General features: G+C 48.7%; 1 protein-coding gene across 1 annotated transcript in view; it reads left to right on the top strand.

Annotated features, from left to right (window-relative positions):
- Window positions 1-14,135, top strand: part of TSHB (thyroid stimulating hormone subunit beta) — a 208,328-nt gene extending 194,193 nt beyond the window's left edge. Inside the window, exon 3 of the mRNA XM_073670710.1 lies at window positions 13,283-14,135. Coding sequence (XP_073526811.1) covers window positions 13,283-13,543 — 261 coding nt within the window. The 3' untranslated portion in view covers window positions 13,544-14,135. The remainder of the gene's footprint in view (window positions 1-13,282) is intronic.
- Window positions 14,136-17,510: the final 3,375 nt, after the last annotated feature.

The raw sequence follows: 17,510 nt of genomic DNA, 5'->3' as shown, positions 1-17,510 counted from the left end.
AAGTCTCTGGCTCCCTCTCTCTCGAGACTCTTCAACAACAGCTCAAGGAAACCTGGCGCCATCTGGTGGAATACAGGTCTGCTCCTCTGCTCATCACTGAACTCACATAGATGTCTGGAGAACCCCAGTTGGGACTATAGTATATGTTGTTGTTGGCTGGAGCTGGATACATGTGCTGCAGTCGTCTGAATGAGCATGCACTGTGATTACAGACTTTACTGGAGGGAGATACAAAAGCTGTGATCCAACCAAAAGTTGGGAGACAGTGGGTATTGCCTGGTACAGGGGCAGTGGAACTACTGGCCCTGGGTTGGGATCTTGTGGACTGGGGCATTGTATTTTGGCCATATACCTGGAGTTGCTGTAAGACCATGGACATAAGGAATAAAAACAGTTCTATTGTTAATCTGCCTAGGTGATTATTACAACCCACAGCCTCAAATCTTCACAGCACCCTTCAAATATGAGAGACCTGGAGGAGTTTGCAAAAGAAGAGTGGTCTAAAATTCCAGATGAGAGGTGTAAGAAGCTTGTTGATGGTTATAGGAAGCGATTGATTGCAGTTATTCATTCAAAATGGTGTGCAATCAAATATTAAGTTTAGGGTTGCAACAATTTTGTCCGGCCCATTTTTGGGATTTAGTGTTAAAATATTTCCAATTAACCTTTTTTTTCAGTTTTTTTTTGTTGTTCCAATAAACTTAAAGGAAATAAACATGTGTATAACAAAACATGTGTGATTGCAATAATTTTCTGGGATAAATAATTCATTTTCTGACTCTATTTTAAGGGTGCCAATACTTTTGGCCATACATATTGTGAGGCAGTGAGAGGGATCATATGCGAGGGATGGTATGTGTCCTCCAGCATGCGCATAGAAGCATTTTGAACCCGCTGGAGAGCATTGCTATCACAGACACAGCTGTGATTGCAGTGCAGAGTAAAAGTAAAGTTTGAACTTAGTCAAGCTATTTGTCTAAGTTGGATTTAAGAAAACATGGCATGGGCTTTTATTCTTGGAGTGGACTACAGGATGGCAGTGGGGCGGTCCACTCCCTCCAGCCTAGGTCTTACAAGTGGCTCATGGCCACACATTTCTTTTAAAAACCAGCAGAAAAGGTTTGGGTGTGTCAGTGTTGGGAATGCTAGGAGCATAGCAGGAAGCTCTGCAAGGTTGTGTGAAGCTGAACACAGGTATGTGAAGGCAACGCATCTGATGCACCCTAGTTGACACGGTGCAGCCATCTACCATGGCAACAGGTTCACATGGACTGTGTGGAATTCCCGTCTGCGATCTGGAGGACAGCCTTTGCTTTTGAGTTGTGAGTTTTGCCAAATAAAGCCATTTAAGTTGGGTCACTTGGGTCACTGCCTCCTTACTGCACAGTGTGAACACCGCCGCACTACAATATGGTAGAAAATGAGGGCAATGTGAACTGAAGCATACCCCAATCCCAGCTGCATGTCTGTCATTAGGCCTGCCACTCTGCAGCCCAGGCCCACTGACAAGATGGAGGATCCTGTGACAGCTGATCCTCACACAGCAACAACAGACTAATAACTTGTTGCTGCAGCAGATTGCGGCTCTGCGAGAGACACCTCCAACACCAACCCTGGAATGTCGTGAGGCCCGGGACAAGGTCCATTCCGCGTTGAGGAAGCTGAGTCCAGAGGATGACGTGTAAGTGACGCACCCCCTGGGACATATTCCTTTTTGAGGGGAATACCCGGCACCGGATCAGATGGGGGGTTGTAGTCTCCGAGCGGCTGTGACCCGGCCCCGTGCCCAGGGCGTCAAGCTCAGTGTGATGTGGCAGTCCTTACTGATGTTATAAGAGTTCTTTTGTGTCGACTACGCCACCCGTTGTAATGCGGTCACTGTGGCCGCCGCTGCAGCAGGGTCCGCTGAGGCTGATGGTGGATGTGCAGCTTGGTGGGATAACCCCCAACGGGAGGGGTATAGCCTCAGAGGGGACAGGCGCAGAGGATGGGGGTTGTGGTGGTGCGGTGCAGCCGGCAATGAAGACAGACTCGGGTTGTGCAGTTAACGGAGTTTACTTACTGCTGATGTTTCGGTCACTCCAGCTGTTAGTGACCACCCGAGCCGTGCTGCGTCCACCAGGTCCTGGATCCGGCCAACCCCCAAACAAGTCCGGAGCGTGGCCCTGAGCTCTCCCTCTGTCCTTTCTTCAGCCGTCCCCACCAGTGATCCACCTAGGTCCAGCTCCCTCGGGCCTTCTGTTGGGCAACCCTTGGCCTTAGGTTCCCTGACCCTCCATGTGGTATGCCTTCAGGGTGGATGTAGTGGGTGGCCGTGGCAGATGCTGCCCACAGCCTCCGGTCTCTGGCTAGGGATGTTTTTGCCCCCACCAGCTTGGGTTCCGGTACCCTTGTGCTGACTCCTCACCCGGTGCTCTAATTTGGGTTCTTGGGTCCCTTCAGTCTTCCCCCTCTGGGTCTTTCTCTTTCTTTCTCCTCTCTCTCTCTCCAGGGCTGCTGTTTCCTTCTCTCTCCTCTCCAACTGACTTGTTCTCAGCGTCTGACCCTGATCTAAGTTGGTGCCCTCCTTATATATCCCTCTATGTGTGAGCTCAGGTGACCAGCACCCAATGAGCTCCTAACACTACCCAGACTGCTCCCCCTATCTGCCCCTACACTACATGGGATGTACCACCCCCCTCCCACTCCAGCCAGGAACAGGCTCGGTTGTACCTGCACATTTCTAAGTGGGAGTACCGTCGGCCTGCTCCTCTGGAATGGGATGTATGTAGTGCATGCAGTCTATCTGAGCTCAGTTCCACACTCCATCCTTACCCGGGAGTGGAATATCACACCTCTGGGTTGAGGTGCAATACCCCTGTAGCAGCCGAATCCTCAGGGTGCTACATTCCCCCCTGGTAAATCACAGCACGTCCTCGGGCTGTAAGACATAAAACACCAAAAACATACATATTTTTATAAACATAAACATATAAAACATCATATAAAACTTTTCATATAAAACATTCTCGTAGACTTCTCTGGTTTCAGGTTCCTCCTCCGGACACTGTGCAACGTGTGTCCGGGAAAAGTGCGACAGTCTTTCTAGAAAAATGGTTTCTCCTATAAAACCGGTAGGGGGCGCTTTAGGACGCGCAACTATTTACAGGGGAATTTGGCCGTTCTCAGTCCCCGGCCAAGTAAAGGGAAAGGGATGGCTGCTCACAGTCCTCAGCCTGGTTTGGGTAGGGGACACACGGGTTAAACTGTTCACTGGTCCCAACGGGGACTAAACTTTAAAGCAGCCACGGTTACTTGGGTACCCCGACAGGTAACTATATACAGTCCTTTGTACTATCTCAGTCATAGTACCTTCTAGCCTTGAACCCGTTCGGGTCTTCTGGCTCCTCCTCCCCGTACCGCAACTCCTCCTCCGTCAAGCGGTGTACGTGGAGGGCGTAAGGTCCTTTGGCACACTTGTGCCGGGTGAAAGTGACCTCGTCTCCGACGTAGAGGTCACGGCCTTTGTGACCTTCCGGCAGGTGGGACTCGACGTCTCTGCGGGTCACAAAAACGTCACCGCGGTTGTTACGGTCCCGAATAAAGCCCCACCCATGCTGCGGGTTGAACTTTATCACTGTCCCGATGGTGCGGGGACAATGCGCTGCACGGGGGTTCCTCCTAGTCCGGCTCTTCTGCTCCGCGCTCTGGATTTGGGCCTGTTGTTCTCTGACCCGCCTCTCCTCCCGTTCTCTCTTAAACTCTGCCAGCTGTTGACGGCAACACTCTGTACGTTCAGCTGCGGCTGCCCGAGTTTCTCCGGTGAACCCCATCAAATCTTCTCCCGTGGGGTCCCACACGAATTGGGCTTCTGCTAGAGGAGGCGAGACCCGAGCCACGGGCTTCGGAGTCGGGATTAGGGGCTCACACAAGGGCCCTAGTCTTTGCTGCCGCTCCAGCTCAGGGTACCCTTCGGGCCAGATGAAGGGCCGCCCGTCCGGCCATGTGAGCTGGCCGAAGAGGTCCTCCCCCAGGTGTGGCACCCTAGGTATTGCGGGCGCGGGCGCGGTGGTGGTGGCGCCCGGGTTGCCCAGGCCTTGCGGCCAGGCCTGGGGCACCTGGAAGGTGAAGGGCACCGTTAGGACGGCGGCGCCCTGGGCTACCTGGCCTTGCGGCCAGGCCGGAGGCTCCGCGGAGGTAGGGGGCGCTGTTGGTGGTGCGGCGCCCGGGGGTACTAGGCCTTGCGACCAGGCTGGTGGTACTTCCTGCTTTGTCACGCTCCGGGTCGGGGCGCGTGACGTCACAGGGGTCGCTGCGGCGGCTTCCGGTCGGGGCCTAGTCCATGGCGGTGACCTGGCGGCTACGGGCACAGCAGGGGGACTTTCGGGCTCTGCGACGGGGAGCTGGGGCAGGTGAGCGGTGTCACGGCTTGGGGTATAGGCGTCCCCTTTACCTGCCTCCATGCGTTCGGCTCCCTCCTCGGCGCCGTCTCCGGCCTTGGGTCCTCCTGCGCCATCCTCAGAGGCGGTCTGCTTCCTCTTCCAGGGTAGCGTGCTCCGCTGACTGGTCTCTGCGTGCTGAGCCATCTCCCGGCTCCACTCCGCCAGTATCTCCCGCTGTACCCGGGCCATCCTCCGTGCGAGGCCCTCCAGGGCTGTTTGTGCACACTCCCGGTCTCGGGGGAGCTGCGCTAGGATCTCCGCTAGACCTAGCGGGGTTGTGGACTCTAGCAGGCTCCTGACCATCGGGTCGGTGCTGCTCTGCTCGGCTTCCGGCAGGCTCCTGGCCAGCGGGCCGGTGCTGCTCTGCCCTCCTTCCTCGGTCTCTAGCAGACTCCTGGCCAGCGGGCCGGTGCTGTTCTGCTCTCTTTCCATCTCCGGGTGAGCTTTTCTGCTGCTCCTTTCCAGGCTTCCTGCCTCCGGGTGCGCTCGCTCCAGACTGCTCCAAGCGACACCCATCTTTTCTCTTCTCTTTCGTCTCCTCCCACTTCGAGGGCGGTCCCGGGGCAACTCGGTGACTGTCAGCTCCAGGGGGAGTTCTTTCACGCTGACAGACACCTCCAGCATCACAGTCTCTGTTGGTGGGGGCGGTTTCCACTTTTGGCGCCATTTTCTGTCCTGGCCCACGATGGGAGGTGGCCTCCTGCCCTCCTTTGGCACGCCCATAATGGCGTCCGCTGCTCTTCCAAGGCGGGAAATCTGCGGTTTTGGCGGGAATCGCTTCCCAGTGGCGGGAAACTCTGCAGATGGCGGGAACAAGCTGGAAATGGCGGACAATCGGCGGGAAACGACTGGTGATGGAGTCCGATGGCGTGGACCCTCCGGAACCGGCAGGAGACTTCTTTCTGAGGTAAACTTGCACTTTTCTTCAGGCACGCAGTACCCGGGTGTTGCGGGCACGTAATCCTGCCGACTACGCCAAAGTTGACGCACCCCCTGGGACATATTCCTTTTTGAGGGGAATACCCGGCACCGGATCAGATGGGGGGTTGTAGTCTCCGAGCGGCTGTGACCCGGCCCCGTGCCCAGGGCGTCAAGCTCAGTGTGATGTGGCAGTCCTTACTGATGTTATAAGAGTTCTTTTGTGTCGACTACGCCACCCGTTGTAATGCGGTCACTGTGGCCGCCGCTGCAGCAGGGTCCGCTGAGGCTGATGGTGGATGTGCAGCTTGGTGGGATAACCCCCAACGGGAGGGGTATAGCCTCAGAGGGGACAGGCGCAGAGGATGGGGGTTGTGGTGGTGCGGTGCAGCCGGCAATGAAGACAGACTCGGGTTGTGCAGTTAAGGGAGTTTACTTACTGCTGATGTTTCGGTCACTCCAGCTGTTAGTGACCACCCGAGCCGTGCTGCGTCCACCAGGTCCTGGATCCGGCCAACCCCCAAACAAGTCCGGAGCGTGGCCCTGAGCTCTCCCTCTGTCCTTTCTTCAGCCGTCCCCACCAGTGATCCACCTAGGTCCAGCTCCCTCGGGCCTTCTGTTGGGCAACCCTTGGCCTTAGGTTCCCTGACCCTCCATGTGGTATGCCTTCAGGGTGGATGTAGTGGGTGGCCGTGGCAGATGCTGCCCACAGCCTCCGGTCTCTGGCTAGGGATGTTTTTGCCCCCACCAGCTTGGGTTCCGGTACCCTTGTGCTGACTCCTCACCCGGTGCTCTAATTTGGGTTCTTGGGTCCCTTCAGTCTTCCCCCTCTGGGTCTTTCTCTTTCTTTCTCCTCTCTCTCTCTCCAGGGCTGCTGTTTCCTTCTCTCTCCTCTCCAACTGACTTGTTCTCAGCGTCTGACCCTGATCTAAGTTGGTGCCCTCCTTATATATCCCTCTATGTGTGAGCTCAGGTGACCAGCACCCAATGAGCTCCTAACACTACCCAGACTGCTCCCCCTATCTGCCCCTACACTACATGGGATGTACCACCCCCCTCCCACTCCAGCCAGGAACAGGCTCGGTTGTACCTGCACATTTCTAAGTGGGAGTACCGTCGGCCTGCTCCTCTGGAATGGGATGTATGTAGTGCATGCAGTCTATCTGAGCTCAGTTCCACACTCCATCCTTACCCGGGAGTGGAATATCACACCTCTGGGTTGAGGTGCAATACCCCTGTAGCAGCCGAATCCTCAGGGTGCTACATAAGCCTTCCTCACCATCTATGAGCGCACAGCAGAGCGGGAGAACCTGCCAGCCGACCAGTGGGCTGAAGTGGTGGCTCCGTTCCTGATAGGCGACGCACAGAAGGCCTACTTTGACCTCAGTCGGGAGGATGCCCAGGACTATGGGAAGCTGAAAGGTGAGACCCTTGCCTGACTGGGGGTTAACACCTATGTGAGAGCCCAACGGGTATTTTCATGGACCTTTGTGGAGGCCCGACCCGCCAGGTCTCAGGTATATGACTTGCTGCAGCTGGTTTAAAAGGTGGCTCCAGCCTGAAAACTTTACTCCGGTACAGATGGTGGAGAGGGTCGACCGGCTAGTGAGAACTCTGCGAGCTGCTATACAGCGTTGGGTGGGGCAAGGGGACCCGGGCACTCTAGACCAGGTGGTTAGCCTGATCGAGTGGTACACGGCCACTCAGGACTTTATACGGGACTCTGCCCCATCGTGGCTGTCACCCCAGACCCTGCAAGCCCAGGAGTCGGGCAAAGGGTCACGTCCCTTTGCTGGGACAGTCAGCATCGAGCATATATTGAGGAGGTACCCCAGAGTGAGAATAGCAGGAGGGCAGTTTCCCCTAAAATGGTCTCAATGACTAACAGTGCCTCCATTATCAGGTGCTGGCGATGCCAAGGGCCTGGACATGTGGCTGCCAACTGCCCCCTGATGGCGGAACCTATAGACTGCGGGTTTACTCGCAGAGTCTCAATGTATGCCCAGACAGTCTGCACCGCAACTGCAGATGCTGCATGCAGCAAACCCCAACTGTGCCAGGTATTCATCAACAAGTACCAGACGGAGACTCTCTTGGACTCAGGGAGCCTAGTGACCCTATTCCATGGGTCACTGGTTGCTGGGGACAACCCCAGTGGACAGAAAGTCAGGGTTGTTTGCATACACCTCTTAAAATTCTCGACCATGGAGGTTACTTTTTCCACTCCATGTGGGGAGGTGAAACATGTGGTAGAAGTGGTAAAGACCCTGCCTTATGGGACTGTTTTTGGAAGAGACTTGCCCCTGTTCTGGTCCCTGTGGGAGAATAGAATTAACCTTCCCAGGGTAAATGTCATTCCGGGTGCGAAACCAGAAAATCCCGAGTCAGGGATACCTGCCGCAGGGGTCACCAACCTGGGGACAGAGTGTAACCCCAATAGGTTTTCCCTAGAGGTATTGGCAGGAGAGGTCGAGGAGACCCCATCGATCCCAGAGCTGGAAGTGTTCCGGGGAACGTTTGGGACAGCTCAACTGCAGGATCCTACCCTGACTCGGGCCCATGAAAGGGTAATAGAGGTAAATGGGGTGGCTCAGCAACTGGGTGCAGAGACTGTCTTTCCACGCATGGTGGTCAACCAAAAGTTACTCTATCAGAATGACAAACTCCGGGACGAGGTCGTGGAACAACTAGTGATGCCTCAGTCGGGCGGTGCTAGAGATTGGTCACACATATCTGCTGGCTGGACACCTGGGGTAAAGAAAACACAAGAACGTATTCTGCTGTGGTTCTTTTGGCCTGGAATTTAAGCTGAGGTATAGAGGTATTGTGAGTCATGTCCGGAGTGTCAACTTACCACACCCACTGCAAATTTCCAGAGTCCATTGGTACCTCTACCCATTATAGAGGTACCATTTGAGCAGATTGTGATGGATCTGGTGGGGCCTATAGTAAAATCCGCCCGTGACCACCAACATATTTTGATGGCAGTAGATTATGCCACCCGTTACCCAGAGGTAATACTGCTTTGCCACACTTCTGCAAAACGTATCGCCCGCTAGCTGTTTGCAATGTTCTGCTGCCTTGGGCTACCAAAGGAGATCCTTACAGATCAGGGGACTCCTTTTATGTCCAAGGTGACAAGGGAGCTATGTAAGCTGGTCCGGATTAAACAGTTGCGCACATTGGTGTACCACCCACAGACCGATGGGTTGGTAGAGAGATTTAATAAGACACTTAAACCTATGCTAAAAAAAGGTGGTTTCCAAGGACGGGAGGCATTGGGACATGTTACTGCCCTATTTCATGTTCGCTCTCTGCGAGGTGCCACAGGCTCCTCACCCTTTGAGCTATTGTACCGCAGGTATCGTAGGGGTCTGCTAGACGTAGCCAAGGAGACGTGGGAACAGGAACCTAACCCACATAGGAGTATTATTGAGCATGTAACAAGTATGCAGAATCAGATCGCAGCGATCATGCCTATAGTAAAGGAACATATCCTGGATGCTAAGGCATCGCAGAGCCAAGCATATAAAAGAAAGGCCATGGTAAAGTCTTTTAAAGTAGGGGATCAGGTATTGGTATTCTTACCCACTGCAGAGAGTAAGCTCTTGGCCAAGAGGCAAGGGCCATATGAAGTCCGGGAAAAGGTTGGGGAGGTGAATTACAGAGTGTACCAACCCGGGAAGAGGAAACCCGAACAGTTATATCACGTAAATCTGCTTAAAGCCTGGAAAGACCGGGAGTGTATGGTTACGGAGGCGACTGCGGACGTCTCGTCTGTGGACCCTCCAACACTGGCCCGGGAGGAGGCCGCAGGAGAGGTAAAGATAAGTGATGCTCTCACTAAGCAGCAGCGACGGGAAGTTCGGAGATTAGTGCAGCAGAATACGGACATATTCTCCGAACTGCCGGCCGCACCTCTGTCATCCAACATGACATTGTCACCGAGCCTCAGGTGAGGGTGCGGATGAAACCGTACGATGTGCCGGAGGCCTGGAGACAAACCATCGCGGCTGAGGTAAAACAAATTCTCCAGTTAGGAGTCATCGAGGAATCCAGCAGTGAGTGGGCTAGCCCATTGTGCTGATTCCGAAGCACGATTTTGTAATGACTTCCGTAAATTGAATGAGGTGTCAAAATTTCACCTTTATCCAATGCCTCAGGTAGACGAGCTGATAAGAGACTGGGGCAGGTCCAGTATTTCACCACACTTGATCTGACCAAGAGTTACTGGCAGGTGCCACTGACAAAATCGGCAAAAGAAAAGACCGCCTTTGTAACACCAGAAGGCCTCTATCACTATGTCGTTTTGCCTATTGGATTACATGGGGCCCGGCCACCTTCCAGAGGTTGATGAACATAGTGTTAGAGCCTCATCAGAAGTATGTGTCGGCATATTTAGATGATATCATCATATTTAGTACCAACTGGCATACCCCCCTGTCCCACGTACAAGCGGTGCTGGATTCACTCAGTCCCGGGGTTAACAGCGAACCCAAAAAAAATGCACGATAGGTCTCGAGGAAACCCGATACTTAGGGTATGTGATTGGCCATGGGATTATGAAACCCCAAGTAAACAAGATTGAGGCCATTCAAATCTGGCCCAGGCCTTTGACTACCAAACAGGTGAGACTGTTTCTAGGCATCATTGGGTGCTACCTCCGGTTTATACCTAATTTTGTTGGGAGATCGGCACCCCTGACTGATCTCCTAAAGGGGAAGAAGTCAGTCATAGTTCGGTGGAACCCTCAGGCAGAGGAAGAGTTCCAGTCCATGAAGTTGGCATTGTGCGCACAGCCAGTCCTCACCAGCCCCAACTTCAAGAAAGGCTTCATCGTACAAACCTCTGAGGTAGGCCTAGGAGCGGTACTGTCGCAAGAGGTGAACGGAGAGGAACATCCGGTCACCTACTTGAGTAGGAAACTTACCCCGGCAAAGAAAAATTTATAGCTTAGTGGAGAAGGAGTGCTTGGCTATTAAATGGGCCTTGGAGTCCCTACGCTATTATTTGCCCGGGCGACTGTTTCACTTGGTGATGGACCATTCACCCTTGGTATGGATGAGAAATGCCAAGGAGAGGAATGCTTGAGTCACCAGATGGTTCCCGTCATTGCAAAAATGTAAGTTTCTCAGTGGAGCATTGAGCTAGGAAGTCACAGGGAAATGGGAATGCCCTGTCACAGGCACCCTGTATGGTGACTAGTGTTCAACCCCACAAGTTTTAACAGGGGGGATATGTGAGGCAGTGAGAGGGATCATATGCGGGGGACGGTATGTATCCCCCCAGGATGCGCATAGAAGCATTTTGAACCCACTGGAGCGCATTGCTATCACAAACACAGCTTTGATTGCAGTGCAGAGTAAAAGTAAAATTTGAACTTAGTCAAACTATTTGTCTAAGTTGGATTTAAGAAAACATGGCATGGGCTTTTATTCTTGGAGTGGACTACAGGATGGCAGTGGGGCGGTCCACTCCCTCCAGCCCGAGTCTTACAAGTGACTCATGGCCACAGATTCCTTTTAAAAACCTGCAGTAAAGGTTTGGTTGTGTCAGTTTTGAGACTGCTAGGAGCATAGCAGGAAGCTGTAACAGCTTGTGTGAGCTGAACACAGGCCTGTGAAGGCAACGTATCTGACGCACCCTAATTGACATGGCACCGCTGTCTCCCACGGCAACAGGTTTACATGGACTGTGTGGATATTCCAGCTGCGATCTGGAGGACAGCCTTTGATTTTGAGTTGTGAGTTTTGCCAAATAAAGCCATTTAAGTTGGATTTTCCTTGGGTCACTGTCTCTTTACTGAACAGTGTGAACACCGCCGCACTACAATATCCATAGATATATGTACCTCTATATGTATACTTATGCATTCACAGACTATTTATGTAATATCCCACTATGATTTTAGATAGCTTCTCCTCCTTATTGTGCACTTTCTATCAGCACACAGCTTTCTCATGCTCTGATATCACTCTTTCCCATGCTCCAGCAAGGAACATCTGGTTGCCAAAATAACTAGTTCGGAACTAACTTCTTCTCTCCTATAGAAGAGCTTCCCTCCTTCACACATACTGTGGCAAACAGTACTGTTCCAATTACATGACATGAACCTGCCATTCACATCCATTCCGTCAAACATGTGGTGTCTAACCCTCTGTCTATATACAAACATGATGAGATAGGTTGAATCAAAGGCAGCTTAAACATCTGAACAACAGGAATGTTGTCTTCCCGAGAAAGAGATGAGACAGGCTGAATCAAGGAAAGATGAAACATCTGAAGAAAAGGATGAACATTGTCAAAATGGCCGCATGTGACATGGGGAGGGTAGGGAAGGCACAATGCTAGCCCCCTCTTAATTTTCTTAAGTGCTTGTGAAAGCAGAGTAAATTTTAATATGTAATAAAAATTTGTTCAAAAAATAGCTGTTGTTCACCAAATTTGTAAAAATAAACAACTGTTAACAGCAAATTAACAAAAAAGAAGAGTTGAAAAAAAAAAGTAAACTGAAGATATCAACCTCAGGGTGAAACTGAAAATTTAGCCTTAGAAAGCGTAACTATAACTAACAATTTAACATATCATTTTTCTGCGAGCGAAGCCGTGGATATTTTGCTAGTATATAGCCGTTGCCTCAAACATGTGGTGTCCAATCCTCTCTCTATGTACAAAGGCTTTTAGTTCTTCATTTTTTACTGCCTAATTGTTATTTTGATAGTTGCTATATTGCTCTGTGTTTTATCTCTGACTGTAGTATACTGTTATTTACTTTAGACTTTTTATAATATTTTTTTGCCATTTTTTTAAACGAGGTCAGGGTTCACTGTACTTAACCTTCCTGTTATCCTAGTGTATATATTGAACTAGGGACTAGGTTCCATTATGCCTGACTAGATGCCAGTCAGCAATTAAAATGCTTTGCATGGACTTTTTACTTACCACTTTACGACTGTTTCTTGGTTTTATATTTTTTGATTAAAATATTTACACTTTGGATCCACTTTGTGTTCCGTTTGGACTTACCTTATCAGAAGCGCCCAAGGCTCAGTATTCCTTTCCATACTTCATGCTGAAACACCACTCCAGCATTTTTTTTTTATTGTAGCGCTGGAGTGGTGCTTATAATTTAAAGTCCCTGACCCTAGCCTTATAATTATCCACAGTCATCCTCAACTTCTATAAGTGCTTCTTCGGTTGGTCTTCAGCAGGCTGTGACCTGCTGGATCTCTCCAGCGTTGGCTGGAGAGAGCCGGAGATAAATTTTCAATGTAAGTCTATGAGATGGACATAGAGGACAATGTGGGGTGAATTATACTATATGGAGGACAATGTGGGGTGCATTATACTGCATTGAAGGGGCCCATTAATGGTGACCTTGTGAATTAGGGGCTTTGCACCTCTGGGATGCACGGATAGGGTGCCAGGCATCCCGCCTAATTGAATAGTAGGGGGCGTGTAATAGGATGCTGACTAGGCACGGTGCCTCGAGTGTGTGAATTGCACCCTACTGCAAGTTTCATCTGTGTGCAGTTTTAGTGCTAGGCAGTCGCTCCTCCAGTGAGAGGGGATGAGAGTGATTGTTCATCAGCATTCTGCACCTGTGTTACCTACTTTTTACAAAAGGGGGTCGGCTGCGTCCTGGTGTGCATTTTTTTTACATCTTAGCTGGTGAGTACCATTGCCTTTTTGCTGTTTTCTAATTTGACTTTGGAATTTTTTTATTTTTTTTTAAATTCTGTTTATTGTTCTGGCTATGCTGGGCATTTTTATTGGCATACTTTATGGGGGCAATGAAAGAGGAATCTAGGGGCTTCCATAGTAGGAAAATTACTTTGTTAGGGCAGCTATTAGCCATAGTTGATACAATAGGATACAGCATGTCTTAGAAAATATTTTCTAAATGCATCTTTCAAAACTATCAATCTTATTATTATTTACAGGACCCAAATGTGAAAGGAAGACAACTAAAGATCATATCAAACCAGAATGTTTGCAGCTACCACGACTACATCCAGAAGACCGTCTCTGTTCCTGGCTGCCCTGTCCATGTAAATCCACTGTTTACTTACCCTGTTGCTCTCAGCTGCAAGTGTGACAAATGTAACACTGAGTATACTGACTGCGTACAAGACAGGATCGACTCGAATTATTGCACCAAACCAAGAGAGCCAAAATATCTTCTGAACAACTTTCTGCAGTAATATATGCAATTATTTTACATGACTACTTAGATTAGGAACCTACAAGTGGTTTACTTCAAATTGCTACACATTCATTATAAAGTTTTTGGTAGGATGGCGAAGCACAGGTGATGCACATAGATTTCATATTCTGCAACTGTACTTGCCTTGCTCCCAAAAAGTGTAGTACTGCACACAACTGCTATGTGTACGGGCACCATTAGGGGAACTATTCTATGGAGCTCTGTCAGCTCATTTCACATATATGTTTTACTAAATACTTTGGGCTTGGACGTTTTTATTAGATTATTCCCCCAGTTTTCCTTCACCATACATAGTGACATTGTCCTACTGGGGTTGACCTTGTCATTGTGACTGTTTAAAAATACACACTATTTAGGCAAAGTGAATGATAACACCTAGTTGTCAATTTATTCATAGATGTTCAATAGTTAAAAAAACAGGGAAATGTCAGTACAAAATGGAAATACAGATATTTACTAAAACAGACATGTAAGGAGAGGTGACAGGTGTCAGTATGTAGTTTCATGTTTTGTAAAGCTTTATTGTATGATGCTTAAAATCTATAAACTTACCATCATCGTTTGGCCTTTATGTGTACTTACTTTTTCTCATCAAACTTATTTAACCCATCATAATAATAATATTCTGAAAAGCAAATATTTCGTAAAAATGTTGTTTTTTTTAAGTTTACAAAGGTTAAGTAAAGTTTGTTTGTGTAAGAGGGAGTGGGTGCCATTTTACTATTCATAAAATAACAGCAAATTAACAATCACTAGGTGACTAAACATTCTGAGCTACTACACACACATCATTTTGTATGGGTTTAACCACAGTGGCCTCAAAGATACATTGTAGTGAGTAACATTAAAAGAAAATAAAGTGTAGATGGAAACAACTGGCATTTAGGGTAGTATAAATAAAAAAAAAACATTTGTGGCTTAATTTTCTTACTATTTTTTAGCGTGTGCTGCATTTATACTGTCATGCTGCATTTTATAAAAACCACGTGGAGGGTAATAAAAACTGTCAAGCGTGAACAGTATCAAAAAAGACATAAATATGGTAAAAAAAAAAAAAAGCAGAATTAAAGACTAACACTTTATAAAGAAAATAGTCATATTTGAGTAATTTTTCTTAGAAATAACAAATATAGGTTATTTTCTTATATCAAAAAATATAGATTAAATTCACTTTCATAAGGCTGCGGGTAGATGGAAATTTTGGCAACACAGGTCATCACTCTGTGCAGAGTAATATGGGTTGGATTGCACCTCCTAGGGTACCACAACTGCATCAATCAAGTTGCAAAAAGAAGGGACCAGATGGATATTTAACGATTTGCTTATCATTGTCCCTAGAGGTCACAGTGCAACCTGCAATACACTGCGATGTAGCAGCTGCATAGAGCAATCTTTGGCCACACGACCTGTACTACAGCAATATTTGCTGTCTAGCCTCGGTCTAGATATGAAATCACCCACTGAATTCTTAGCCATTACACACACAATAAAAACTTTGGACATACAAGTTTTGCCACAAATTTGCTGCGGTTTTGATGTCAAATTTGCAGTTGGAATTTTCAGCCATATGGTCTGCAGCACAGCTTTCCCATAAACAGTGTATAGAAGTCTATGCATATATCTCTCCAGGCTGAGAAACTATTTACAAAATTGTCACTACAGCATAAATACCATATGAGTATGAGTTCCTGAAATAATTTTAAAAAAAATATTTTAATACAAGCAGACAGTTGGAGACTAGCCATTCCTATGCTGTTGTACTAAAACACAGTTGTCCACATTTATTACACTGTTGGTAATATTGCGAGTCCGCAGATGCGTTGGTAACAAGTTATATTAGTTTGAATTACTAGAGCAACAATAACTGAAGAGTAGGGATGAGCAGACATATGGAAGTTTGGGTTCTGGTACCCGACCGAACTTTAGTCCAAAGTTCAGTTCGGGTACCAGAACTGTAAACAATGGGGATCCGAACTTTGGAGCCTGATAAAATCTCTCCCTCCTCGCTCTCTCTTCCCTGGACTCCCGAACTGTAAAATGGACTTCCAAGAGAAGTCCGTGCTCGGAATTCTGCGTCGGACACTAGGTGTCATGTATGAACCCCGAAATTCACAGGTTTGCTCATCTCTACTGAAGAGATGTTACAGGTAGTGATGAGCGAGAACTAAAATGCTCGGGTGCTTGATGCTCGGTTCAAGCAAATTGGGATGCTCGAGTGCTCAGTCCGAGCAACAAGCCTAATGTACGTCTATGGGAAACTCGAACAATTTTCAGGAGGCTCCCACCGCCGGTCTGCAGAGGCCTAAAAAATGCCCAAATCGATGGGAACAGTGCTCAAATGATATGGGAACAGCATGCGGAAGACCTCTGGAAGCATTTCTGACTCCCAGGTCACTGCTGTCAATGACGTTGTCAGAGGTATTATGCCACTTTTACGGACTCACAATAAAACATACAAAAACGAAACCAAAATGGATTTTCCTGGGAAATATGTTAAGAAACATCCTTTCCAGGGTAATGACTTGTATATAAGGCAAAATAAATAGCCAAAAGCAAAAATACTCCTCCAAACCTTGGGCTATGTTCACACGTAGCGTTTTTGATGCATTTTTGCATTGCTTTCAACCGTGACAAATGCATTCACCGGGAAATGTAATTTTAACATTTTACAACCTTATCTGGCCATGTGGTGTGTGAGACATGATCAGACACATCCTGTTTCATTTATGAAGTAGAGACTTTGAAAGTCACAAAGCCTATTTTTATAGGGCCATCAGGCGGCCTTTACTATTCTTAAAGGGCCAGCAGTCGGCCCTCGCTATTCTTAGAGAGACATCAGTCGGCTATGCTTTGTTGTTCCCATTACTAAAGAGTGGGTCTCCTATACTGTTATTGCATATGCAGTGAGTGGCAGGTCTGTCCAAAATTTGGACGCACCCCAATACCCCTTTGAAAATTTGAACACACCCCAATACCCCTTTGAAGAGACTTAGAGGAGGGCCTCCTGAAAACAATGTTCCCATTATTAGGAAGTGGGTCTCTCATAGTGTTAGCCTATGCTGTGAATGCAAGGGCTGCCAAAAATTGGGAGGCACTCCAATGCACCTTGGAAAAGACGTGGAGGAGGGCCCCATAAAAAATTTTTCCCATTAGAAAGGAGTGGGTCTCCTATACTTGTAATGCCCATGCACTAAATGTATGGGCTGACAAACATTTACCCCTGGGAGTATACATGAACATACTGTATAAAAAAATTTTTTACGGGCATCATAAACACCCTTTAAAAGAATTATGTGGGTGTTTCATCATGGACCACGGTCACCCTGGGTATATGGTGTTGGAGAATGAGGAGAAGGAGGAGGACATCACACACCAGTCGGTGAGCCGGAAGCTGCAAACGCTGCTGAAGCACAGCAATGGCGGCGTAAGCTGTAGCTGACTTTCTAAAATGGGCACACAGGCGGCGTACTTTGACAAGCAGATCCGGCAGCTTCGGGTAGCTTTTGAGAAACCGCTGAACTACAAGGTTAAGCACATGGGCCAGGCATGGTACATGTGTGAGTTCGCTTCGCCTCAGAGCCGCCACCAGGTTCCGGCCATTGTCATACATGACCATGCCTGGCTGTAGGTTCAGCGGTGTGAGCCACAGATCTGCCTGCTCTTTCAGAGCTGTCCAAAACTCTTCAGCTTTGTGCGGTTTGTCACCCAAGCATATTAGCTTCAGCACAGCCTGTTGCCACTTGGCCGAGGCAGTGCTGCAGTGCTTCTAGCTTGTGACTGATGTGGTCATTTCAGAGATGCTCGGCGTCGGGAGGATGTGTTCCGTCCCAAGGTCCAACTGGGTCCTGGCTTCCACTATGTTAACCCAGTGTGCCGTCAGCGAGATGTACCGTCCCTGCCCACAAGCACTTTTCCTCGTGTCCGTGGTTAGGTGGATTTTCCCT

Source organism: Phyllobates terribilis, unplaced genomic scaffold, assembly GCF_046119375.1.
Source record: "Phyllobates terribilis strain yellow unplaced genomic scaffold, ASM4611937v1 Scaffold_2__4_contigs__length_985480577, whole genome shotgun sequence".
NCBI classification, from domain to species: Eukaryota; Metazoa; Chordata; class Amphibia; order Anura; family Dendrobatidae; genus Phyllobates; species Phyllobates terribilis.
The sequence above is the reverse complement of the archived record's forward strand: the minus strand, read 5'-3'. Positions and strand labels throughout refer to the sequence as shown.